General features: G+C 46.6%; 1 protein-coding gene across 1 annotated transcript; it reads right to left on the bottom strand.

Moving 5' to 3' along the window:
* Positions 1-819: 819 nt before the first annotated feature.
* On the bottom strand, positions 820-24,675 carry LOC119371761 (uncharacterized). Its single transcript, XM_037642221.2, has 5 exons — positions 24,425-24,675; positions 23,571-23,639; positions 17,651-17,720; positions 4,883-4,959; positions 820-2,314 (listed from the first exon to the last, which is right to left on the bottom strand). The coding sequence occupies exons 1-5, from the start codon at positions 24,574-24,576 to the stop codon at positions 2,203-2,205; spliced, it is 480 nt and encodes a 159-aa protein (XP_037498149.1). The 5' UTR covers positions 24,577-24,675; the 3' UTR covers positions 820-2,202.
* Positions 24,676-26,827: the final 2,152 nt, after the last annotated feature.

The following is a 26,827-nucleotide window of genomic DNA, read 5'->3' as shown; positions in this document are numbered from 1 at the left end:
ACAAAGCGGCCTCTCTTCCGAGAACGAATTGCAAGGCAGAAAAAACAACGAAGGCCCGAACGCCCCACCGATCTGTATACATAAACACGGGCACGTGCCGATACAGCGAATGTTTTCTAGCGGCAGTGGTTCCGACATCTGCGCAATGCGGCTTAGGTAAAGCCGGCCCGCTTCGAGTTTTGAGTCTGGCGCCACTTCAAACAAACTTCCTACGCACTGTTTCGAAAGCCTATTCAAGTGGCTCGGTTTTCGAAATGTGCGTTTGCACAACGTGGCATTCTTTATTTTTGTTTTCTTATAGCAATGCGAGACGCGCACGCAAGACAAAGCGAGCTTTCTTACGAATGTCGGCGGATTGAATTAACAGCGTCGAAATAACTACACGAATAACGAGGCATCGTCACACGCATCCATTAGCTCCTTTCCGCACTACACCGAAGATAATTTAATTATCCGCCAGCCCAGTTACCGATTTGAACCAGCCGTCGCCTAACTTCCGAAGCAACACTAAACACTTTGAAAGCTTACAGACAAGACTTGCTTCATTTTTCCTTGCTAAAAATTATCTATTTACAAAAATAGTTTGCTTGTGTTTCTTACCTGCTTTTGACATAGACTCGTTAACTATGCGGACGTATATTGCTTTTGTGCGCAAATTTAAAATAAAAGATAATTGATTTAGTGTCGCCCCTAAGACTGTTAGTACTATGAAAATAAATGTTAGGAATTAAATTTTCTGGCAATAATCTTAATCTTCACACACATATATATATACACACGCAATCACGCACACTTGGCACTCAAGGTCAGCGAACCAGGGAGGCATGAAAAAAGATCTGCCGTGGTCCCATTCTGGATTTCAGGAGAAGAATATGCAATGACACTCTAAACTTTCCAGCTGCAATTTGATGCATTTAATGAATGAAACAACCATGGTAGCCCAATGGCTGATGAACTAGAGGCTCCTCCAAGGAAGTGATGACGTTGCAGATCGCCAAACTTTTTGTGATGTCATGATGACATCACAGATTTGACAGAGGTGGGCCATTCTCGGAGTGTAACCGGTGGCCGACCTGGGAAGCTGTGCAGAAAATCTATGTGGTGTGGCGTGTCTTTCGTGTTTCTTCGCCTCAGTTCAGTCTGGGCGCTGCGTTGGCGCGGTCGTGCGCGGCAAGTATGGGTTGACCGCTCACAGTGAGAACGCCCGAGGAGTGGTGCACTTGTGAAGAATGCCGACAAAGCCGAGACGGGAGTGCGTTTGCCAGCCTCACTGGTCATCCCACCTTCACAGAGTGAAATAGCTTCAAATTTTATTTTTTCGTGAGCCATGTTCTAGCACATACATAAAAATGAAAGTGAAAATGCAGTAACATAGTAAAGCGTGAGCAAAATGAATTCGATAGTTGCGTAATATGTATATATACAATGATGAGTCACTTACGAACTCGGAAGCCATGCAAATATACGATGGTGGCCAAAAAGAAGCAACAACAGAATTGTCCGAACCTTAAAAAGTCACGAAAATCAAATCGATTCGCAGTCTCAGATCTTGTATTGGAGTCGATTGGTTGCTGTTTATGAAGACGAATATTTTTCTAATTGTTTACAAACACATATTTCAGAACACATGGCTGCAACAAGATCACCAAAAAACTGGTGCAGAAGTAAAATATACGAAACCCTAGCAGGCAAGTCGTAAAACGCGAGTGCTTACGTAGTGTAGAGGGCTGTGTTATTCAGGTGGACACAATCTACTGGCTACGTACCAAATCTTCAAACTGTGCAAAGAGCTCCTCGCATGCAAAGAATTAGCTCAGTTGTGCCTTGCACTCCATTAATGTGGGTATAAATGATAAAATTATCAGAACTATAGTGTGAAATCCATTTTATGTTATCTACAATTGGCAGTACACTGCCCAAAAACTGTTCAATGTTCGACTAGTAGTGTATCTGGTTCTGGCGGTACCCAATTTGTATTCGAATTGGCCTCAGAAATGACTGTTCGCAAAACTCCAAACCACAACAAATATGCAGCAAGCTGTATTTTAGTGTACTTTGGAAAAGAAAAAAAAAAACTAGAGTAGTGTAGATAGTGATAACTGTCTGAAGTGAATAAGACCGCTTGTTCTGGACAACCATGCAGCATGACCACAATGAATGTTTAAAAAGATGCAGATGATATGGGAGATGATGTGAAAGATGCTAGCTAAACTTTGTCGGGGTTTCTGCTCCATCTGAGTCGTCGCTTGAAATTTTCTCCGTAGACACGTCCCCGTTTTCTTGCCCGCCTTGCCGCATGAGTTCGTCTCGAAGCCTGTCCGTAAAGATAAAACAAAAACGGCAAGAATATTGTGCAATCTGAACGCTGGTGTAGCCACAAAAGCGAAATAAATAACCGTCATCCACTCATTTTAGCATGAAGCTGCAAAGAAAGTTTATACTGATTTATCAAAAAGAAAGTTTCCCAGTTGAAGTTCCAGGATTCAAACCCAGGACCAATGCCATGGGCAAAGCAACTGTACCCTGAAAAGAAAGACTAGTCTGATTGATATCGCTATGAATTACAAAGCTACAGCTTAAACTTGTCAGGTAATGGGCTCTCTTGATATCAGCATTAGGGTGCCGGCTCGCGCACCTCAGCAAACTGCACACAAAAGTTAGCCACAGGAAAAGCGCTGAAGTATGTTAGCAGCACATTCTTTTTCTATAAGCACTATAGAATATGACAAAGTGGTTGGCTGCACGCCTTTTTTCTTGTCTGACATTATTGCAGACAGCATCCATTTTGTTTGCCTCTCATCTAACTATGCAGGAATGTGAACGAAAGAAGGGGAACTTTAAGGGCTAGTTTTTCTTTGCTAGACGCAACATAATCTAGAACTTGCAGACAAGAAAGCCAAGGAAAGTATAGGGGATATTATTTGTAGTAATTATGATATAAATGTGAAGAAAATAAAGCAGACGAAAAGATGACTTGCTGCCGGAAGGGACCGAGCATGCGACCTTCGAATAACGCGTCCGATGCTCTACCACTGAGCTATGGCGGCGGTCATCTTCTTATCCACTTTATGGGGTATATATGTGCATGTGCATCGCACCTGGTAAAAGGTAGCGCCTTTTCCATCCTGTGGCAGATAAGTGTCATTAGCTGGCGGGAAGCGCGCGTGAGCCATCGTCTCAGTGCGTGCTGCCTGCTACTCGCCGAACCCTGCAGGCGCGACGAACTATCGAAAGTCTTCGTTGCGGAAGTGCTTGTTGCACACATGAATCGTAGCCAATGGCTGCTTGCCAGTTCTTAGCTTCACAACCCACGCTTCCCACAGTTTCTTGTCCCATGGTTACCGGTGCAGGCTGACACTGGTCTCCGTTGCGTAAGCCCGGCACTACGGCACCGAGCGGTAGAGCCCCATGTTCGTCGCCTTCAGAGGCAGCCACTCTTTTACAATGGTTTCAATTAAGTAGAAAATGCGAGAAAACTTCCGTATTTGAACAGACCGCAGCGCAGGCTGAACTTGAAACTCATTTTCAAAGCACACGGCAGCGCTCCACAAGCAGCCGACGCTGCCGCTGAGACCACGTGATCCTGCCAAGCACGTCATGCTGATGGTGGTGCTGGCGTTTGCAGTGGTGGGCCTCGCGCCCAATGGGTTTCGGACTTGTTCTTGCTTTCCAGACGTGCTCACTACACTATTTTCTTCAGTGCGCTCACCTGCGCAGTTTGCTTGCGCTATGGAAGTGCACGTTGGTTTCTCGGCTGCAAAAGTGAGTCTAGCGGCGATTCCTCCGAATCACCGCTAAACTGGCGAATCAGAATCTGATTAATTAAATGTCAGCCCATCATATGAGGCGTTACTTACAAGTTAAGATTAAGATGTTGATGAGCGAGCGACACCTCAAAAGTGTGCGCGGCGAGACAATGCTGACTGGATCAAAAGTGGCTTTTCTCCCTCCCGTGTTTCCAATTAAACTTCGGGCACTTACACTTGTGTATGTCTGTGAACTACACAGATGTTTATTTCAACGCATAATTTTTTTAACAGTCGTATAGGCTTTTTTTTTTAGAATTTATCTTGCTGTTACTCACTAATAAACCATGTGTATGTAACAACACAAATGATTATTTTTTTCACTTTACGGTCACCCAAAAAAATTTTAGACAATTTTTTCTTGAATACATTCGTCAGAGGAATTGAATTCAGCAATTAAAAAAATACGCACTGGGGGGACGCATTTCACGAAAAAGATCGACCCTCAAAGGGTTAACGTGCACCTAAATCTAAGTACACAGGCCTCAAGCGTTTTCGCCTCCATCGAAATTGTGGCTGCCGCAGCCGGGATTCGATCCCGCGACCTTTGGGCCAGCAGTCATGGGCGTGCGCATGGTTCCCCATCAGGGGAGCAAAGGTTCATTGCAGCGCCCCCTCCCACCCTACTAAGTCAATGTATGGGGCAGATTTTGCACCCCCCCCCCCTCTTAGGTGACTAGAATGGTGCAATGTACGGGGCAGATTTTTGCGCCCCCCCTCTCAGGGCATTAGGGGGGGTGGCTGCCCCCCTCAGTGCGCACGCCTCTGCCAGCAGTCGAGCACCATAACCACTAGACTATCGTGGCGGGTCAGCTGCCATGTTTGGACGCTATGTTTGAACGTCCGACGGATCCCATGCAACGCAAGTTATACCACATCCATTTTAGGATAACCAGAAAAAGTGGTAAACAGCGTACATATGAGCGCAGAAAATGAACTGACATATGACACAATGAGGGAAAAGGCTGTCCATGCCAGTGATGAACCATCCAGATGGGAACTATAGCAGTACCATAACTGTGCAGAAGGCCACCCGTGGCCCAGGACTAAAAGTTGACCACCAGTCAAGTACTTACGCCTCTGCTCTCTTGATGGCATTCTCAAGCCGCTGATTCCTTTCTCTGAATCGCTTCAGCACTGGTCTGTTCTTTTCCTGCAAGACAGTCAGAAAAACAATAGATACAGCAGCATTATAAACTTTAAAAGTTGTGAAAAGCATGTGAACCTCTTTCCCTCCCTTCGCCCTTTCAGACGCGACTTACGAAGAACTGTTTGTAAATGCGTCAAATTTACACAACATTACTTCAAGGCACTCTATATTCTATTGCAAAATAATAATAACAATAATAATAATAATAATAATAATAATAATAATAATAATAATAATAATAATAATAATAATAATAATAATAACAACATCATCAAATGTTGATTTATGTGTCTTATAGCAATTAATCTGAATAAAATTGATTAAATATCTACTGATACTGAAGCCATTCATATTTTGTTTTTACACAAATAGAATCAAATCTCAGGCTAGAAATATAGTGAAAACTTGTCTTCGTTTATGTTGATTTCGAGCAAAGAAACATCATACTTTTCACGTTTATCGTGGAAAGCAGCACGTTGAATGACTCGTCATACATGGCAGTGCCTTCAGCAAAGTTATCATATCCAACAGTACACTGCAAAGTAAAGTTAAATGAAGACACACATTTATTACGCAGGAGGTTAAGTTTATGCAAAGCTCAATGCATCTAGCTCGTTCCTAGCCATGAGTCAACCGAACTAGCAAGAACAAGTGTTGCACACAATTGTGTACAAAGCACCTTAAAGGGGTATTGTCACAAAATTTCGCGGCCCAGACCAACGTTACTAGAACAAACTCAGTTTAAAAGCTCCGCCGGAGAGGCGGTCCGCATGGCGGTCGTGAGAACTAGTGGCGCTGCAGTCACGTCTAGCTCCCGCGGCGGGCGCTTGTTGTGATCGGCGCCGCCTATGTACGAGCGCACGTGGGTTACAGCGTCGTCTGCGCTTTGTTAGCTCGTCATTTTTGCGACTGTTCTTGACCAAGCCTAGCCTCTTGTACGAAGACACGTGCATGATGTACGAAGCGTAACGAGGGCGAAAAGATTCACAGTGCGGTATGCCGACTTGCTTTGCGCCGCAACGACGACTCCGCTTCACGACACTTCTTCGGACCTCCAAAAGACCCTACGCCATTCAAGCTTTGCATCACAAAGATAGAAAGCTTATACTGCGGAATGCAAGGTCTGTGACGTTCAGTTTGAGAGTGACAACATTGTAAAACACTATCGTCGTGTCGTTGCGGGACAAGAAGTTTTGATCGCACGTGGAAAGTGGGAACTCGCGCCCGGTGCCATGCCGCGCTTGTTCCCAGCACTTCCACCCCACATTTCAAAGCCAAAATGTTCGGGGTTTCGGCGCAAATCACCCACAAAACGCACGGCGTCCCGCGAAAGCTCAGTGCCCAGTTTGGAGGAGCCGCCAGAAATAGAACAGCAAAGCAAAAGGCAGGCGATTACCTATATATACACTACCGAGACTGAGAGTTGCATCACACTGATATTCGATCAGTTCTCAGCTGTCGCTATGCCTTCAAAGCAGTGGATTTTCGAGAGATTTTACGACGAGGTATCGAACAAGATGTGCGGAATATTTTACACTCGCCGGCTCGGGAACGGGCTGCTCAGCGCAAAAATATGACACGGTACACATAGAAAAGGCGAGGACCATCGCTGGTCCTCGTCTTTTCTATGTGTACCGTGTCAATTTTTTTTGCGCTGAGCAGTTTAATATTTTAATGCCAACTAGCACAATCCTACACTTTGCTTCGGGAACGGAGACTTACTTGTGCAAAAGATAATTGTAGTTGACGAGCAGTTTAACTGCGTAGTGAACGGCGACAGCACGAAACGCAAACGGCTGTCGTACAGTGTAAGAAGCGCTGCGGGCATGGAACATCTGCTCGGTGAAGTTGAAAAACTGAAGTTGAATACTGACGACTCTTCTAGCGACAGAGTACGTGCGAATAACTGCTCGGTGCTCACACCACGGCCTATCTGTTCGAATTCTTTAAGGCACCGTAGAAGGAGGCGACGTAGAAAGATGAGGCACCGAAAATACAACTATCCGCTGAAAAAATTGCTCAGAGACGACATCTATTCGATGTAATCGCACACTGAGGTTTCATTTACCGAGTTCTCGTAAAATTTTCCGATTTATGGTCAGTATCTCTTTAGCCGTGGCGAAAACGTGTCTTGTAAACATTGCAAAGCATTGGTGATGTTTTTCGAGAAAGTTTTTTTCAATAAATTGTAGACGACATGAGTATGCTGTTTTTCTAGAACGTTTTTGTATCTCGAGTAAGTACGCTTCTTTGTACACTATAGAGGCTAGCTTTTACAAACGTATTGGGTTATTCTTGGTCTAGATAAGATGGCAGCGGCTAAAATTGTGGTGGTAGTTATAAAAATTACGCTGAAAACCCTCATTCGCTTAGAAACTCCTATGCTTGGATGTTAAGCGCAATGTAGACAGCTCAAATATTGTCACAGGGTCATGACGTCGACGAAGGCAGCAGTCAGAAGGTCTGAGATGAAACTCTTTATTTGGCCGAACTTGTGGCCGGGAAACTGAAAGTCAAACTACAGCAATACACTGATAGCGGCGAACAGAGCGTCGACCATCGATCAACTGACAAGCGGTAAAACGCGTCGGCTTTTATACAGGCGCTATCGAACTTTCCAGCGATATCGCTGGTGGCGGCGTTATCTCAAGACAAAGCTGGAACATTCGCGTGCGGCGCGCAATCTTACCAAAACGATCTACTACAATCACGAAGCTTCTCGAACACTGCTTCGCGGACAGCGTCGAGCGTTGATAACCGTCCTTGCTGGTCAAACCCGAATACATCAAAATAAAACAAGAAGTGGGCGTGGCAATACAGACCGAACATCGACTCTTAGCCAATCAATGAACAACGCACGCGTGCCAATGCATGCAGACGACCTTATGCATATCCACCTAAGCATCCACCTAACTACTACAATAAGAAAGTTGCCGCGCAGTTGCCGCGAGTTGCGCGGCGGACCGCAGCGTTATGCCGTGGCAGCAGACGACGCGCCGATAGTGGCGCAAGACGGAACTGCAGCGCCGCTAGTTCTCGCGACCGCCGTTCGGACCACCCTCCTCCGTTGGCGGAGATAAGGAGCTTTGAAACTGAGTTTGTTCTAGTAACGTTGGCCCAGACAGCCTGAGGGATCGATTGCCGCGAACATGCGTATATCGTCTGCAAAATATCAACAGCGAATATAGCTTGGAAGGTATTTTATGTCAATTTTGAAGTTCACGTGCGAAAGTGACCCGAAGTGACTCCCTACTTCCCCGACGCCCCCATGCTGCAGCCGGTACAACAAGTTATGATAACGTCACAGTTGCCATTTCTTTTTTGCCACACTTGCCGTTGTGCCAGCAGGCAACTTTTTGGCAGTTGATCGTGAGTCTGTTGCCGCGGAGCAGGTATTGAAAGTTGAGAACAAAGACGAGGACTATGACGGCGACGACATCGCGCAGCGCGTGCGGCAAGCGCGAGAACGCGAGCAGAGGATGCAGATCACGCGGAAGTGCGTCACGGTTCTGTGTGCTGACGTGGTAGAGTGTTGCACACGCTAGGCGGCGATAGTTGCACCTGGCGGCTTGTCGTTCTTGGAACTCTCTCAAACCGAAACTGAGACTGGATGGTAATGAGGAGCCTGTAATTAATTACAGCTGCGTGCTGCAGCAAACAATGTGCCGTGTTATGACTACCAGGCCCCCACAACACAGTGCAGCAAGAAAACGCGAGGCCAAAATTTTTGTGTCAGTACCCCTTTAAAGGGACACTAAAGTGAAACAACGAATCGATTTAGACTGATAAACTGTACTCTGAAAACTCTAACAGCGTTAATTTCACCATCATAGGCTCATTAACAGAGGAGAAAATCAAGGTGGAAGTTTTATTTGTAAATATCGTGCCGAAACATCCACGCTTGATGTCACAGACTTCAAAGTGTATTTTTCAGTGGCAACGAAATTTCCTGAAACTTGTTATCTTAAGTCTCTGAAATCTTCAGAGGGCAGTCTACTGCATTTTTACCGATTAGGAACTACATAGGCCCTTGTGGATGCTGTCGAAATCTACAACGTCACGGTGATCGATGCAGGAATTTCAATGCGTTGTCGCCACCCGCATTTTCTTTTTGCGTGTTTTCTCACTTACTGAGCATCTTCTTGTGCCAGGAATGGTAATTTTGGTATTCGGAAAGAGTAATTTACTAGTACGAGAAACATAGTTTTTCTCTTTAGTGTCCCTTTAAAGGGTTAACGATGGTGCGATTGCAGGCCGACAGTGGGAGCCAAGGGGCCATAATGGGAGGGAGCACCCTGTACCCTTCACCCGGCTTCCCCTTCCACCCGCCATTTGGTGCCATGCGCTTCCCCTTGTTTTCCGGCTTGCGGGAAAGTATATCAATTTCTTCGAGGGAGACTATCCCCTCGCAGACGGATATGGAAAATGGTTATGAAATCATGCACCGGATGGAGAGATGCTCCCTCTCATGTGGCATCTCAGGATCACCTATACAGACCCCCGAGCGGATATCTTCGTCTCTAGACTTCCCAAGCGCAGGTAAAAAAAGACATGGCGCCGACCAAAGAGAAAATATATTCGTAAAAGGATGTTTTGGCTACCGCACAGCAGACTTGTTCGCAATGTTTGAACTTTTAAGTCGTGTCACCTGTTCCAGGCAGTGCACCTACATTGGGGAAAGATTACATCTGCTTTTGTTTAGCATGTGCGCAGTGGTCTGAATTCCTGAAGGTTCCAGATGAAGCCGTGGAATGAATTTTTTTCGACGGCTTCATCTGGAGCCGCGTCCGTTTACTGCTGTATGCGCTATTCCACCAAGTGCGAGGGGTGGCTCATGATTCCTTTAAATCAATAAACAATGCTTCATTTTAATTTGCCTATTTCGCCTTACTCGACCGAACCCGCCATCGCCGTGATTATGTGCATTACATGTTGGGGACGTGACCCGGGCGTGGAGCTAGAATTCAGCCTAGTGACACAGAGAGAGAACCCCTTGCAATAGAGTGATAAGACACTGCCAAGGAGACCCTCGGACATCGGTGAACTACCACAAATTAGAGCTGACACTGCCAGAGCAGCAATGCCAGAGGCCAGCCCAAGGCATTGGAGAGGTTTTGCCTCTGTTCATGGAGCAAGGATGAGGGAACGTAAATGAAGGAGGTGACAAGCCCTGGGGACGGGCTAGCTTTGTATTCCTCGGGTGGAGTAGCACAAAATTCGAATGAAGACACAGAGAACAGACACGCAAACGTCCAGCAATACAACACAGACAGGCACTGATCATTCGTTCGGATGATCACTACCGCACTATGACTTGGAATGCTACATGTGGAGTTGATCCTTGATTCAGATCAGAGTAACCGTGTCTGAGTTGATTTGCAGCGAATAGCCTTACCTAAAAGGCAGAAACTTGAGGCTCAGGAAAAGGTCTCAACTTAAACTGATGATGACACAGTGAGCCATGAAAAAGGAAACAGACAGGTGTAACCGTGGGGAGAGGTTTTCCCACTTCGGGTGTGCGCATCATTGAAAGCGCTACGATACGTAGTCACTGCTTTTAAAGGGCCGCTAAACCACCTCCGATATTTTTTCAAACATTTCAAGTAAACACGCGCATTGTGCGCAGAATGCCGTCACGATCAACGATGCCACACGTGGCAGCACTACAAGCCGCGGGCACGCCGCAAATTCAAGAAACAATCTCTTCTCCTCTCCGGGCCTTTCCGGCCTCCCTAGTGACATGTGCGATGTGAACATGTTGAATCTGTGATGTGGTCTGCAGGCAATGCTGTGACTGGTTGAACAAGAACGTGCGACTTCCGGTTGGTCTGCAAGCAGCTGCCCGCGCTCCTTGCTGTTCCACGGCCGGTCTAGAGGCACGCGCTCGCTCCTTCCCTTATGGCCTGAGCAGCCGCCGGGAGTACAATGGAACTTTTTCTATACAGTCACTACGGCGCGCTCTGCGTGAGGGCATCGCAAGCCAACCGCCCAAAGCGCGTTTCGCCGCATGCGCTTCGTGTTGTAAACCAGCTGTGCCCGGCCAATTTCTCGTGCTAATTACTTCTTTCGGTAGCAGCAAGCGGTGAAGGAAGTACAGGTACGTGTGGGGACAGTCTGCCTTTCTCGGCACTCGGCAATAGAAGACGCACACGCAGCGCTACTAGCAACAACAATATTTTTTAAGACCCGACCACCTTATATTCGATGGAGGCGAAAATGCCCGACGCCCGTGTGCTTAAATCGCTGTGGCTGGAAAATGAGTTTTCAGGCTACATTCAGCGCATCCAGGATTCTTCTGTCGCCGCTGGCGTTGGAAACTTTACAGACGAGACGTACACTGCCCTGCTTTTCACCACAAAGTCCACAGTGGAGACAGTCCGATTTCTTCTGAGAAAAGGAGTAAACTATGTGCTCACGAAGAAATTTAACAGTGATCCTATAGAGGCATTGTTTGGAAAATTGAGGGCAATGTGCGGGAGCAGCAATGACGCGCTAGACGCAAGAGCCGTCACAGCTGCTTTGACCCACATTGTCAAGGAAAAGGCGCTACCTTCAAAAGACATGGACATTCGCGACGAAAACATTGAAGAAGCGGCGGTGTCTATTCCGGAAGATGTTATTGAGGAACTTGAAGCTCTGCGAGAACCTCCTCGCAAACCACCGAATTCTGTTGCCTATTCAGGCTTGGTGTATGTAGGTGGTTACATTGCCAAACTCATCACTGATGTCGGTTGCGAAACATGCGCCATGCTAGTGAGGACAAACAAAACGAGCAGTCCTTTGTATCATCATCTCCGTCAGCAAGAAGCCTATGATCTACACTACTCAAAGCCGGAGTTACTATCAATGCTGGACACAATTGTGACGTTCTTCGAGAAAGCAGTCAAATATCTTCCTCAAACGAAAATCCTCGAGACTCTGCAATTGACTGTTGAGCCATACCTTGAAGATTCGCCACTTCTGGACTGTCCGGAAGGTGTGGACAAGAGTCACGCGAGAGTGCTGGCTCATAATATTTCTGAGAAGTTTCTCCGGATTCTTCTTATTAACTACACAAAAAAGTTAACAGATCAGAATGACAGGCCTTCCGGTTTTATTGACAAGCCCTCGCGGAAGCATATCAGGCTGTGACAGACTTGACTCCTTTAAACTGTGATCGTCACTACAGTGTTTTACCAGCAGTGATTTTTTTCAGTTCTCCATGCGCATATCGTTGTAGTACCAAGGAAAACATTCTGTTTCCCATTGAAAGGATTCTCTGAAAGATTTTTTATGTTTCCTCTTCGTCTGCAGCGTGGCCGTCCCCATTATGCAGTGACTTTCACTTTTTTGAAGTATTTGTTTCAATATTAAAGCCCGAATTAAGATGCCTCCAACAAAAAATGTGCAATTTTGTTATTTTCAAGTACAGCGACGGCCGGCACATACATTTGAAATAAACATTTCCTAAACCAATATTAAACCGTTTCCTCAACCAAATGCAATGTTCATCCTCTTACTTATTCTCGAAGTTACAGAAACCTAAAAAAAAACAAGGCTGTGTTATAACCGCGTCGATGCTTTGTCGAGCAACAGAAGCGGGCTTATGAGCGGCCTGCGCCACCACTTCTGTAAAGCGGAATTTACCAGAGTCATCATATATACTTGCTACCATGTTTCTATTGCATTGGTACCATGAATACCATATAGAGTAACTTCAGAAAGCGCCACGGTAAGTCGGAAGCCGAGCACCCCCTGCGCGCGCTAGCCTCCGCAACGGCCGGGAGTGAGTTAGGGAGCAGTTGGCTCGGAGCGCCCCCACGAAATTGCGGCCATAGGTAGCAACAGCCCCCCGTGCACAGGCCGTAAAGGAAGGAGCGAGCGCGCGCCTCCAGACCGGCCGTGGCTGTTCTTCGTCGTGTTGTTTGCGTGTGTGCGCTTGCGAATCGGCAACTGTGGCCAGTAACGCAACTGCCAAATCGCTAGCGTACCAGCACAATCATGCCTAGCGGTCTGATAAGCCATGCGGACTGAATCTGACAGCGTTTTTCGATGGCTTTCATGCATCAGTGTCCAGTGCTTGGCTGCAAATGCACCGACTGGAAAAACGAAATGACGCGACACATGTAATCAAACGGGGCCATCATGAAGGAGTCTGCGCAACACAGGGTCCATACCGGCATGATTCGTAGGAGCACGGGCCAGCACGGCAACAAGAGCGGTTAGCCGAGAAGCACGGTGTTCATGGAGCCGCAGCAACCGGATGTGCCCGCTGTTTTGAAGAGCGCATCAGCGATGACGGTATGTCACGTGAGATTGGGAGAGGCACTCAGCAAGTAGGGCAAAGCGGCTTTGGGAGACCAGCCGGCGAGCGGTGGGTAGCGAAGGAAAGAGTGAAATGAGCGATCGCAGCATTTGGATCATCAAACGCGTGCGACTCCGCTATTACGGCACCGTTTCGAAAAATTCGCATGGCTACATGTTCGTTGTAGACTCGTGCACAACTGTAACACCACAACTAAATTTCGACCTCTGGGTGGTTTAGGGGCCCTTTAAAGGCATCTTACATGGTAGGCCACTGCTCGGTGATGCAGTGCTGAACATACCGTACGCATTAGAGCCAAGTGTCTGCCTTAACTCGTGTTCGCAAGGTAAGAAGCTGTGTGAAGCTTGGATTGCAATAGTTTGGTTGTTTGGCAGATTGGTTTGTTCGGCAGTTTATGAAGTCCTCAATACTGCATGCCAGCACCGGAGCCTAAAAGAATAAAGCCTAGCTTTTTTCTTTCGTATTTCCACGAGGTCCCCAATTCACACACATACATTGCCGAAGAAAAACTAGAGTGTTAACCAGATACTATATTTTAGTTTTAAGGCTAGCATCTTTGCCCTTCATATTCTTTCGAAGTACGAATTCAACACTTGTGAGGTCATACGCACCAAAAGCAGGATGCGAGTGCGAGGTACACCGTAATTGTGGAGTACAATTAATTCTGGCCACCTATGGTTCTTTAGCAAGCACCTAAACCTGATTACATGGTTGCTTCTGTGTTTCGCCCTCACTGAAATGTGGACACTGTGGCCGGGAACCAAGCCCACATCTTCAGGCTTAGCAGCATAGAACTTCGCCACTAAGCCAACACAACGAGTAACCTCTTTTAAAGTATGAGGTCTTAAAGGGTTCCTAAACCCCGCAGACGTCAAAATTTAGTTGTGGTGTTGCCGTTGATCACAAGTCTGCGCAAACACGTAGCCGCAAGAATTTTTCGAAATGGTGCCTGTCACAAAAGAGCGTGCTAATAAAGGCACGTGCGCGGCCGCTTTCAGACGGCAGCGGGAAAGCACGACGCCAGCTGTTCACTCAACAAGCGCGCACAACGAAATAACAAGTATCAAAAGTTGCCACGAGCCCGCCTCTTCACCCAACCGACAGTCTTGGATCAAACGCCCGGCAAAGTCTGGAACCATCATGAAAGAAAACATGATGCGACGCCGAGTGACGCCACCACAAGTGGAACCTGCGAGAAGAATCTTGTCCTTTCCCTAGCTTTGGCTGTGCTGCACGCCAAAGAACACACTAGACGCTTCTGGAACCTGGCAGCGAGAAGATATAAGCGTGCACCGACGAAAGAAAAGTAATCGGTCCGGAGATGGTGAAGAAGTTATGTTGAGTGTGGTTCCGTCGGCCAAAGAAGACGTGTTTATGATGTTGTGCGGTCAGTCGATTGTCTATCTGGAAGAATCGGATGATGACGCCATGTGAGCAGTGAAAAGTTACGAGAGTTCCCAGGAAGAGAAACACGTGGGACCGACGACGCAAGGTAACAATGACGATCAGCGCTGGAGTTTGCGTGAGTGTTTCCTGGAAGAGAAGCATTCAAGTTACGTTTCAAGAACTGTGGACTGGATACGTTTGGTGAATATTCAAGACTTTAAGTGTTCTTGAATAGTTTGTAATGCAAGAGATTGCATTTGTAGTGCACAATCTGTTTGTTTGGTTCCCATTGTTTTGAACACCATCTATTTATTTGTATTTATTTATTTATTACAATACCCACAGCGCCTTTCGGCATTACAGTGGGGGGGAGTACAATACAAACATAGCCAACCGAAAGCAGGTAATTGAACAAGTGTACAGCGGCAAGTAGCCAAATGGACAAAAGAAAAGCGATACAGCAAAACATTTTTAGCACGGAAAACACACAAGCAAATACCCCTCAGGGGATCACGAGGACTATTTACACTACGACTTCTGAAGAGAGGAAGCAAATACTTCAGGGGAGATAACAGTGGCAATGTCATGAGGCAGTTTGTTCCACTCGCGAATTGTTCTGGGGAAAAACTCCATCCTGAAATAGTTCGTCCTACATCTTATCTCCTTTATCTTGTAGGCATGATCAAGACGGGGTGAGATGTAATCAGGATTGTGCAAGTAAAAGTCCCAGTTTATACCAGTGTTGTTATGGAATATACTGTGAAAAAATTTTAACCCTAAGTATTGCCTACGCTGCTGCAATGACTCTTATCCAAGGCTTTCCTTTGCACTGGTCACGCTAAAGTGGCGGGTATAATTGGCATGCACAAATCTCACAGCTAAATTTTGAATTCTTTCTATCCTTTGAATGTCCACCTGCTGCCAAGGGTCCCAAACGCAACAAGCGTATTCAGGTATTGGTCTAACATTGGCTTTATACAAGAGCTCTTTTGCGGCAATAGGCAAATTTCTTGCCTTTCTTCTAAGAAAACCTAGAACACTTGAAGCCTTGCACGTAACATACTCGATATGACAACGCCAGGATAATTCTGAGTTATATTGTGTATCTAAGTTATATTCTAAGTTATGATCTAAGTTATATTGTGTATAGTAACTGGTACCAGCTGAGTGTGCATGTTTATGTGATGCTTGTACTGCGTTAACTGAGAATATATTTTGTTTGTGTTATCAACTCTTGGCTCTGACTCTGTCTTTGGTCCACAACCGGTGTTCGATGGCACACTAAAAGGACCTACTCTAAATTCTCCGCGCTTTCGTGGTGCGTTTCAGGGGGCCTATACGTCAGCCCTTGGAATCTGCCTGGCGATTGTCACCCGATTAACGGGGCAAGTGACAGTGCCATAATAGCGGAGTTTAATGCACTTTCAAAGGGTGTAAACTTGAGCTTGTTGGCTTGGCTTCATAGCAGGGAAGCGCAGATACACCAGACAAGAGAGACTGACAGGACTTGGCGCTGGCTAACAACATGAGCGTTTATTTCGTATGCGCACAAATATATACGCTTCTTGGGAAACGGAAATAAACAAAAGAGGGAGGGGAAGATCTGCGCTGTTCCCTGCTATGGAGTTTAATGCGTTAAGATGATTGAAATGCAGCCCTCACTCGTTTCATTCTTTCCTTCGCTACACTTTGTTCGTTGGCTTGTCTCTCCTCCTGGTCAAGTGTTCTTGCTCGCAGTGCGAGGAGTATAATCAGGCTATGTACCTGCAGGCATACAGACAGGTTCTTTCTGCTGCTCACATGACCTGACTGTACTGGTGATGTCACGACCAACACTGGGTATACTGAAAGGCCCACAGAGGAACACGGGATTATTATTTTCATATTGTGGCACACCTGCGGCGAGTTGCGCTGCTGCATTTGGCACTGTTGATGGTGATGGCATTCCGAACTCAATGCACGCGTTTATTTGAAATGTTAAAAAAAATCGGAGGTGGTTAAAGGGACTGTCTACCGTCCTTCATCGCTTTTCTGTTTTGTACCGCATTCGAAAGCATACCATCTGAAGTGTCCAACCTTGCAGCGGTTTCTCTGGAAAGTGAGTAGAAAATTTTAAAACAGAATTTTCCGATCTGCGGTCGGTCTTCTTCCATTGGTGTGAATACGCCCCACAACACTGGTTGGTGGACGTGATGACGATTGTAGTGCCGGTAAAACTTAAAACCGAAAGCACATGTCATTTCTGTAGGATTTCTTTTTTTTCTCTGAACACTAATGTAATGAATGTAACAGTCGTTTTAAGCGCACCATCGGTTAAATGAAGCCTTATTATACGATTACAGAACACTCGTTTTGCTATGATTGCAGTCTATGCGTTTATTTTAGCACTGCTGCCGCAATCTTCCCACAGACGTTTCTGTAATGGTCTTGCAGGCAAACGATGTAACGAAACTTCTGTACTGATGTAGCGATTATAAATGCATGCCTTCACAGCGCAGCACGCGCGAGACATCCTAACGACAGTGCAGCGTAATGGTACAACCAGCGCGGGGTGTTGAAGCAGACGAACTCGAAAGCGGCGGCGTCGGCAGCGCCACCAGGCGTCTTTTTGGGCGCGTGAGATAAAAAAATACAGCAAAAATTACTTTTTGACGCAATCGAAAGCTGTTTCAAGAGCGGAAAATACACTCTCAAGTTCTACATGTTTGTTTTTAAGCAAAGTAAGTCCACCTGCGTGGATAGTCTGTCACACCTATAGATTGCGGGAATTGCGACCACTTTGCTGTTGGGGGACGCTAGCGGTCATTCTTTCACGGTTTTCAACATCAGATTAAAATTATAATTCTTTTTTTATGGGACGAAAGCGCGCTCGTTGCCGCTGATGTGACGAACGATCTTCTCATTTTCACCACAATCAAAAAAATTTTTCTGAGCGGTAGACAGTCCCTTTAAGGGGCCTTTTAAATGTCTGCAGGCTGCCTGCACCGCTAAACACCGACTCACCACTAGCATGCGCAGTTTTTCAGGGTCGAGAACCCGGAGCTGGAGGACCTTGTCCAACCTTGAAAGGATCCTGTGAAGTCAAATCAGAACGGCTTGAAATGATCGGGCAGATGAAATGGAAACCGCAGCAAGGTTTCAGTGACGCTCAAGAAAAACAGGGCAGCAACAGTCACATATAGACAAACCTCGACTGAATGTAACTTGATTTTACGAAGTTTTCGACAACTGCTCAACACGTATTCATACAGCCACGTTTTGAAAGCCTAGAAGCGTCAGAGAGGACTGAACATCCTGTTCAATCGAAAACAATTCCATGTTAGGTCATGCATCAGGAAACACGTTCCAGGAAAGCTGTTACATTTGAAATTACTTGAAATTTATAAGCATAACACTGCAGTGAGAAAACTGCACTGCTGGTCTGACGTGGTTTGTTTGATGAAGCTACTCATATTTATGTATGAGCACCGCAAGCTCAATGTTCGCCTACTGGACAGTGTAAACTGATTTTTTGTAGGCAAGCAGAATTCCCTTCTGCAGTCCTTTCAGCCCTCGACTTAGGGGGTGTTTGAATTCTAGCCAGGCTCATACACAGTCTACGCTGACAGCTTAGAAGACGGTAGAGCGTCTTAGCAGCGCCAGTTTACGGAATGGTAAGTACGGAAATACTATATTGTCGTGGTCGGCACATAGTAGCATTTCAAAGATCTTTATATGCGTGATAGGCTTATTGCATGCTGTAATGTAATGAGATGATCGAAATGGCTAATAGAGGTCTTGCAGACTAAAAAGCTGCGTGCCAACTGTGACGGTACGGTACCAGCGTACGGTAAACAAGCACTGCTAAAACACCTTAGTATCAAGCCCCAGTCACCCGACTAATGGTAAACGTCTGGGTGATATCATGACAGAAAAGTGCAAAAAACGAGATATTGACACACAAGATAGAGCACTCACTATCAACGTCTGTGATAGACTGAGTGACGTCTGTGCAGCACGACACAACCTCATGTCAACATGAGAAAGCTATGGAAAACAGAACTGTGATTTCTTTAGCATCCTACATGTTCGAATGTATGAAAAACGTAATGTAGCTTACATTAGGCATGTAAGAAAGAGTTTACTTGCGGGTAGACGACCATACTGGTGAGATACAAGTGGCGTTCCACTCTGCCGCTATCTTGTCTGGACAGCAAAATAGCAGGCATCATATTTTCCTCTCCTGCTGTCTATTTTGGCAGCTACGTGAGAACTGGAATGAAACTTAAGATGGCTGTTGTCCGCTTAGCTGTCTACATTGCCGTTAACAGCAAAGGCTGGAAACCACCCTAATTAGTCATAAAAAAGACAGCTAAATGGTTGAAGAAACCTTTTGAAGGCCTAAGCACCAAATCTAGAGCCACTTTCTTATCAGGCCGGTGGCACTGTCAACAGAGCTATACTCGGTTACAACCTAAGAAAAAATGTAGGCTCCATCCACAGAACCTCGGCAAGACAGATGTGCTAGCTGGTTTCCGCTTGAACTGTAAGTACTCTTTCTTGGCTAATGTAAATGCTATGCATATTAATAGTTAAAGGTTCGTTGTTACTACCTGAAACATTATGTTTGTCTGAGCAGCGATGTCAGAATTCCAGACGAAATTTTACCAAGACGTTCAAGTTTCCGGCCTAAACCAGCAACACAAACGTGTGTCTGTATTGGAAAGTCAACTATCTGAAACACTTGAGAAGTGCTTGAAGTGCCTCACATCACGAAAATAAGTAAGTGCTATTGGATGGAGCATTCATAAAGATTCCCTGTGGGAGAGAGAGTGATGGCTGTGGGAGGAGCTGACGTTTTTTTCTTAGGTTGTAACCAACTATAATTGTGAGGCTTCCAGATGGCAAGGTGGGGCTGAAATCATGGGAAATTTAAAGCAGACAGAATACTGAACAATCAAATTAGGCTGGCTTTCTTCAATCGGACGTGAAAATGCGCACAAATGCGCTTGGGAAACATGTAAACTGGCTGCCGCATTGTGTCTGCCAGGATGCTGTCATTTAGAAGGGCCATGGTAGGGGCTCATTGGCTGTGCGTAGTTGACACTTCGACACATTTGACTTCGAAATCAATACTTTTGACTGATAATGAAGTGCCATTTTTACAAAGAAATTTAGATATAAGACATGGACAGACTTGATGGCGTGATGCGGATGGTTCTTCTTTTGTTGTGTGCTTTGTGCATGTACGCTACTGGCGTACTTCTTTCTCTCCCCCTGTATATACTTGTTGTTACGGGGGGTTTATTGAGGATTCTACGAGAGCGACGATCGTAGCAGCAGCGCGCAGGGCGTAGCCAGAGAGCGAATTGTCGGTGTGTGCCAGCCGATGGCGATGGGCCTTCATGCTTGCCGATCTTCTTCCTCACAATCACCCCCGGTATGGAGAGGTAGCCATCCTGGCGATCTACATAGAGGTCAGAGGATCATAATATGCCTTGAGGCGGTCAATGTGGACTGTCTCTCGCCCGCGACGACGGAGATCGGAAGATGGCGTAACGGGTTCGACCATGTAATTGACAGGGGAGGTTTGCGCAACCACGCGGTAGGGTCCGTGGTACTTTGGAAGGAGCTTAGACGAAAGGCCGGGAGCAGCAACTGGAGGCACCCAAAGCCACACGACGGAGTCGACAGGAAAAGGGTCCGGAGGTGGCTTGGAGTCATGCCGCTGTTTTTGGCGACACTGTTCATCATAGGTGAAAGATTGGGCAAGCTGTCGGCATCTCTCAGTGTGCTGGGTGAGCTCAGACACAGGTTGGCAGTCGGCAGGGTCTGGGTGATACGGGAGAATTGTATCAATCGTGCTGGAGGGCTCGCAGCCATAAAGCAAAAAGAATGGTGAGAATCCGGTAGTGGCTTGGCAGGCGGTGCTGTACGCGTATGTGACAAACGGAAGTACAACATCCCAATTGCAGTGGTCTGAGGCAACGTACATAGACAACATGTCACCAAGGGTCCGGTTAAATCGTTCAGTTAAGCCATTGGTCTGTGGGTGATAAGCGCTAGTAGTGCGGTGAAGAATTTGGCATTCAGATAGAAGGGATTGCAGCTTGTCCGAGAGGAATACACGTCCCCGATCACTCAGGAGTTCACGAGGTGCGCCACGGCGAAGAATGAAGTTGTGTAGACTAAACGATGCAACGTCTTTTGCTGTTGAAGCAGGCAAGGCGGCAGTTTCAGCATACCTTGTCAAATGATCTACGGCAACGACAATCCATCGGTTTCCAGCACCAGTGCATGGAAGGGGCCCGTATAAATCGATGCCGACGCGGTCAAACGGGAGGGGTGGGCATGGGAGTGGCTGGAGAGGTGCTGTGGAGAGGTGCGAGACTGGTTTGCGTCGTTGGCAGGGGATGCAAGAGCGGACGTACTTGCAGACGAAGTTGTACATGCCCCGCCAATAATATCGTCGACTGAGCCGCATGTACGTCTTAGACACTCCACCGTGACCACACTGTGGGTCATTGTGGAAAGCGGAGCACAATTCTTGACGTAGATTACGGGGTACGACTAGTAACCATGTACGGCCGTCGTTGTGGTAGTTGCGGCGGTATAAAAGTCCGTCGCGGATAGCGAAATGCTGTGCCTGGCGTCGCAGTGAGCGAGGTGCCGACGCTGTCGGAGGGCTTGACAAAAAGTTCAAAATGGTGGCGATCCATGGGTCGTTTCGTTGTTCTGAAGCCATGTCCAGGATGTCAAGCGGCGACATATCTTGATCGTGAGTAGAAGTGCTGTCGTCTGAGATGAGGGGAAAACGAGAAAGGGCGTCAGCGTCAGAGTGTCGGCGGCCAGAGCGATAGACGACACGGATGTCGTAGTCCTGGATTCGGAGAGCCCAAACGAGCGAGGCGGCCCGACGGGTCCTTCAGGTTCGACAACCAGCAAAGAGCGTGGTGGTCCGTGACGACGTCAAAAGGACGACCGTAAAGATAGGGGCGAAATTTCTGAAGAGCCCATATGATAGCCAAGCACTCTTTTTCTGTGACGGAGTACCTCCACCACTTGTTACGGGGGGTTTATTGAGGATTCTACGAGAGCGACGATCGTAGCAGCAGCGCGCAGGGCGTAGCCAGAGAGCGAATTGTCGGTGTGTGCCAGCCGATGGCGATGGGCCTTCATGCTTGCCGATCTTCTTCCTCACATTGTCATTTTTTCATCAAATAAACAGTTGTTAGTTCGTGCTTGTGTTGTGTACTATGCGTTTTTTTGTGCATCTTTCTTTGAATTCAAACAGCGCGTCACAAGTGTCAACTACGCTGTCATTTGAGGCAAAAAAAGAAAAAAAACAGACTTTGAGCCAAGAAAGCAGTTTGGAATTCTGAAAAAGCTACGCTGAAAACGATGCCACTACATTTTCAAAGCACAGACACAAAGAAAACGCCACGGAAATGAACAGGCTTAAGAAGTGATGAGTGGTAAAGCCGACAAGCTGAGAAGACAACAGAGCAAGAGTTTGTTTATAAATATGCTTTCAGTGATGTCACATGCACTGCTTCTAACCGTGCTGGTGCCCATACACAACAGCCACGGTGTCAATGCAGCTTATTGTGGCATGACAAGTTGTTTTGCTCTTCTAGTTACTATTTGTCATCAGATAATAACCGATACAGTGTTTCCATTTGGCACAATGTGTGCCTTTGTGGTGTGCCATTTTCACATGCCAGTAAACAAGTATGGGTGGCATAACAGTGCCAATGTGACCAATATACATGCGACTGGAGCTTCTAAATATGCTAAGACAAGTGATCCCTTTCTAGGCTCCGTATACTTAAGGTATGAATCATGATATCTAACAAAGCATGCTAGTTTGCATGTTTCTATTAAGCAGGTTGTAAAGGCACAATAGCACTGTGTGGACACTATGGCATGCTTCACAGGCACTGTATACTGTGTCTGCTTCAACAGGCAAGTTCCCAAGTGATTCGAGTGTACAGCCCCCCAATTTTTTAACCTGAACGCGTGAGTATCGACCGCCGAGTCGACATGCACTGTATAACGGAGCACAGCGGTGAAATGAACAAGAATATGCACATGCACGCAGTGAATAGTCCGGTGCAGCTTTCGTCTGCCAGGCACTTATGCGAAACAGACCTAACCACACCTGGTTTTTGGCCCTTGATATTTTGTCCTGTTTTAGGCTTGCAGTGGCAGATCTCTTTTTTGCATCGGGAAAGTGCTGCATGAACCAGAGGGTAGTGCAACAAAAAAATGCTGATACGCACGTAGCATAATAAGTGGGTGTATATCACATCTTATCCATCTCAAGCGCGACCACTTTACCTTTTCTTTTAACTTGATGGCAGCGTTCAGAAAAGAAAGAAAGGATGATGATAACAGTGCTCAAAAGAAACGGGTGTGGTTTCCGGTTCTCGGAACAGCCTGGCAGTAGACAGCCGCACAGGAGTGCTCATAGCGCACACATGTATTCTCGTTCATTTTGCCACTGCGCTCTGTTATACGGCGCTTATCGACTCGGCGGTCAACACTCGCACGTTCAGGTTCAAAAGACGGGTGGCTGTACGATCTCGGCACCCTATACAAAAATAAATTTTCTATTCACTAGTGTGCCGATAATTACGTGCTTACGTGTGCATAAAACGACCACTGTGGGTGCGCCTTCATGAAAGCTAATCTGATTGTTATGCCAGTGTGCTTGTTCAACGTATGCATATTACTATCGAAAGCAACATACTGGAACAACATCATTTCTTGTTGGGATGGTCACAGAGACAATGACGTGCACTCCTGCTAATTAAATAGATTGACACGATTAGGGTCATACGAGGCATGAAAGTTTGGGAGCGGTTGCAGAGCCCCCTTTAACCTTTTGCGTCAGTCATTCATCAGAAAAGCCTAAGACGATGGAAGAAAAGGGGCCTCTTACAGTTCTGATGTGTCAATGAGCCGCTTTTTGGTCTTGTTGTCGATTTCCGGATCTTCAGCGAGCACCCTCCTAGTCGTAGAAGAAACAGTGAAAAAGGATTCTTCAAACAAACGAGCAACCGGCGGTTGCATTGTGACACCTGCAAAACCATGTTTCGGGTGTTCAGTGTTCAAGATGGCGTAGAAAAATTTCCCTTACGCGAAAGAATTGCAGTGCTACATCTACTGTCCATTACAACCCAAGAATAAATGTAAGCTCCGCCCAGAGCCATTGCTGTCCAACCCAGCGAGAATTTGCATAAATGCCCAAGCCAATGGAAATGTACTATTTACGTGACGTCAGCGTCTCTCGCGTTTTTGTGATGGGGAGTTCTCCATACAAGCAAGCACATGCTCGCTCGCTAGTTTTCGATCAAAAACTTGAACTTCCTGGCAAACTTCAGCAACGATTCCGACTTCACTGCTCAGCCAAACGTAACATTTTAACAAAGGACGTCGAACTTTTAATTCACAATATGCGTGACATTTACATTAGCAGCGAAAAGTACTTATGGTTGGAACGCAAACCGCCTACCACAATTCTCTTGAGCAGAAGAATACATGCGCTCCGCAGTTCTGGGGGCGGAGCTTGTATTTATGCTTAGGTTGTAACCGACTATAATTATGAAGCCCTACTACACGACCACAAATGCAGTGAGGTGAGCGCCGAAAGCGTTGTTGCTGAACAAGTGACCGCTCGGCAACGCTGGACTTATATTGGCCCGTTGGGGAACGTCCAGTGTACCGTAAGTATTGCGATATTCAGGTTACAATCACGCACTTTCACTTTGCTGGGAATTCTTGTGCGTAACTCACCCTTGGGCGACCTGCAACATATTCCGACAGTCGCGTTTCATCGCGTCCACAGGCACTCGATGCTTATCGAGCATAGAAGTCTTGAACAACACTTTGTGTCTGAAAGGCCACTTCGGTTTCGTCGGTGAAGAACTTTGCTCAGGCTCTTCCATGCTAGTCGATCGTTGAAAAGATATTTGTTTTGTGCCCGAAAGCACTACAAACTGCACGTCGTTTGTCGAAACCACTTCAAAACAAAGTTGTGACCCCGTAAACCTAAAAATGTTGAGTCGGCCAATCGTGACAGAACTGTTAAATCCCTCAGCGGTTTTCTGTAGAGAAGTGCGCAGACGGCGCTGCGAACGAAGAGCTAATAAAAATGAACACGGAAAGAATACGAATAAATCATTTATTTTGCAGGATCTGAATTTCTGTGAGGTTTGGCTGCCTGTTCAAGTAAACATTTTGACATAAGGGCTCATAATGAGGTTACGATGAGGTAAACGTTCTGAGCGAGCTTGATCATACAAAGCGTGGCCTCGGCGATTGGCATCGGCAGAGCGCCGTGTGCTGTCGGCGCTAATCGTGGAGGCCACGCATAAACAACTACGCTGTTTCAAATACTTTTGAAGCTATATCACGCCTGAATATCGTAACGAAAAAGGCATCATGAAAACGAACATTCAAAAGTTGGCAGAGCAACTCGCGAAGTCACTGCACTTCATGCACATACCAAATGTAAACATATCTGAGTTGGGGGTGTTTAGCCATTATTTAGCCCCCCGCCCCTCATTAAAATGTAAAAAAGAACATAAAACGGGAACATTTATTTACGTATTTTTGCTTCCATGGTGAACTTGTTCAGCCATAATCCCCATCTGTATGTGCGCGCAGCGTCACCATAGGCGTGCGCAGAGGGGGGGAGGGGGCAAGTGGGGCACAGAGTCTGACTTAATAGGGGGGGGGGGGGCGACGCGATGAACTTTCGCCCCCCATTGAAGGGGAACCCGGGAACCCTGCGCATAGGGTGCCTTGATGCGCGTTTTGTTGCCCTGCGCACGCCTATGAGCGTCACATATGTTCTTCAACTGCTTCACAAATCACGTACTGCTGAAATTAGCGGTTAAATGCACACCGATGTATCAGCAGCTCTAAAATGAAGTCAGAGGTGTTGTATGATTGGCATAACGTTAGCGGTTGGATCAACGTTTTTAGATTATTTTCAGTTTGCAAAACTAGCTTCGACAGGCGGCCAGGTTTTGTCGCCGTCGCGAGAGGTGGCGCTGGCGTAGCGCTGAGATCGGTTGAGATGCAGTAAGAAGGGCGATGCTTGCTTCAGCCGCGAGCTTTTGCTGCGTTGTTGGTTTGTGCTCGCGCGTTAATCGCTCATATATTCTGAGGTTTCACGCGTTCCACCAAGGCATGAGCTCACTGATCGTGCATACATATTTGAATAGATACCGCGAAGTGTCAGCGCAGCGCGCCTCGAGCTGTTGCTTGGGGTATGCTTCGGCTGTGGTTGTGTATGTTTAGAGGCATTGAAACCACGTTTTCAGTTGAGCTACAAAGGAACCGGGTCTGTTTCGACACTTTTTTAGCCCTTCTTGGCGCTCTTCGGGACTGTGATGTGACAACTGTCGGTTGTCCCGTTCACAATTAAGGACACCACTGCTGCAATATTATCTGGGGTATTTCCGTGCCAAAACCACGATGGATATGATTATGAAGCACGCCGTTGTATTGCCTCCGAAAATTTAGACCATCGGGTGTTTAACGTGCACTGACATCGCACAGTACACTGTTCTCTAGCACATCCATCGAAATGCGACCGCCGCGGCTAGGATCGAACCCGCGACCTTCCTGTCAGCAGTCGAGCAACCACTGCACCACCGAGGCGGACCACGTACCACTACTACAGAGGTTCACTCGTACATAGTGTTCAGGATCAGGGGCGTAGCCAAGGGGGGGGGGGGGGGTTGGGGGGGTTCAAACCCCCTCCCCCCCCGAAATTTTTCAGTTTGCTTGCGTATATATACACGCACACATACAAACGCACTCACGAACATACATAAAGCATGGTTGAACCCCCCCCCCCCCCCCCGAAAAAAATTTCTGGCTACGCCCCTGTTCAGGATGCATTTTGCTGCCAAAGACGCTTGCAAAAGCCTATGTGCTAAATGTCGCATCAGCAAAAAATAAAGCTAATGTGAAGGCTTCCCGTACTGTTCAGTCATCACGAGCAGCTCTCCGATGGTATTAGGGATGTGCGAATAGTGATTTTTGAGGCCCAATCGAATAGTGACAGAAGCGAATAGAATTGAATATGGTATAATTTTTGAATAAGTCACGAATCTTAAACAGCCAGTCTTAGAACAAATTAATTATACAAATTGATGTTCACGTCCTCGTATTCGTATGTTTAGT

This window comes from Rhipicephalus sanguineus, chromosome 10 (assembly GCF_013339695.2).
Source record: "Rhipicephalus sanguineus isolate Rsan-2018 chromosome 10, BIME_Rsan_1.4, whole genome shotgun sequence".
NCBI lineage: Eukaryota > Metazoa > Arthropoda > Arachnida > Ixodida > Ixodidae > Rhipicephalus > Rhipicephalus sanguineus.
This window is presented reverse-complemented; position numbering and strand designations above follow the sequence as displayed.

Bases quoted from the DNA above. Each gene is read 5' to 3' on its own strand.
- LOC119371761 (XM_037642221.2), bottom strand. From the start codon at position 24,576: ATGGAAGAGCCTGAGCAAAGTTCTTCACCGACGAAACCGAAGTGGCCT. The intron at 23,640-24,424 runs GTGAGTTACGCA...TTCTACGACTAG, and splicing joins ATGTTGCAGGTCGCCCAAGG to GAGGGTGCTCGCTGAAGATC. The intron at 2,315-4,882 runs GTAAGTACTTGA...CTTTACGGACAG, and splicing joins GCCATCAAGAGAGCAGAGGC to GCTTCGAGACGAACTCATGC.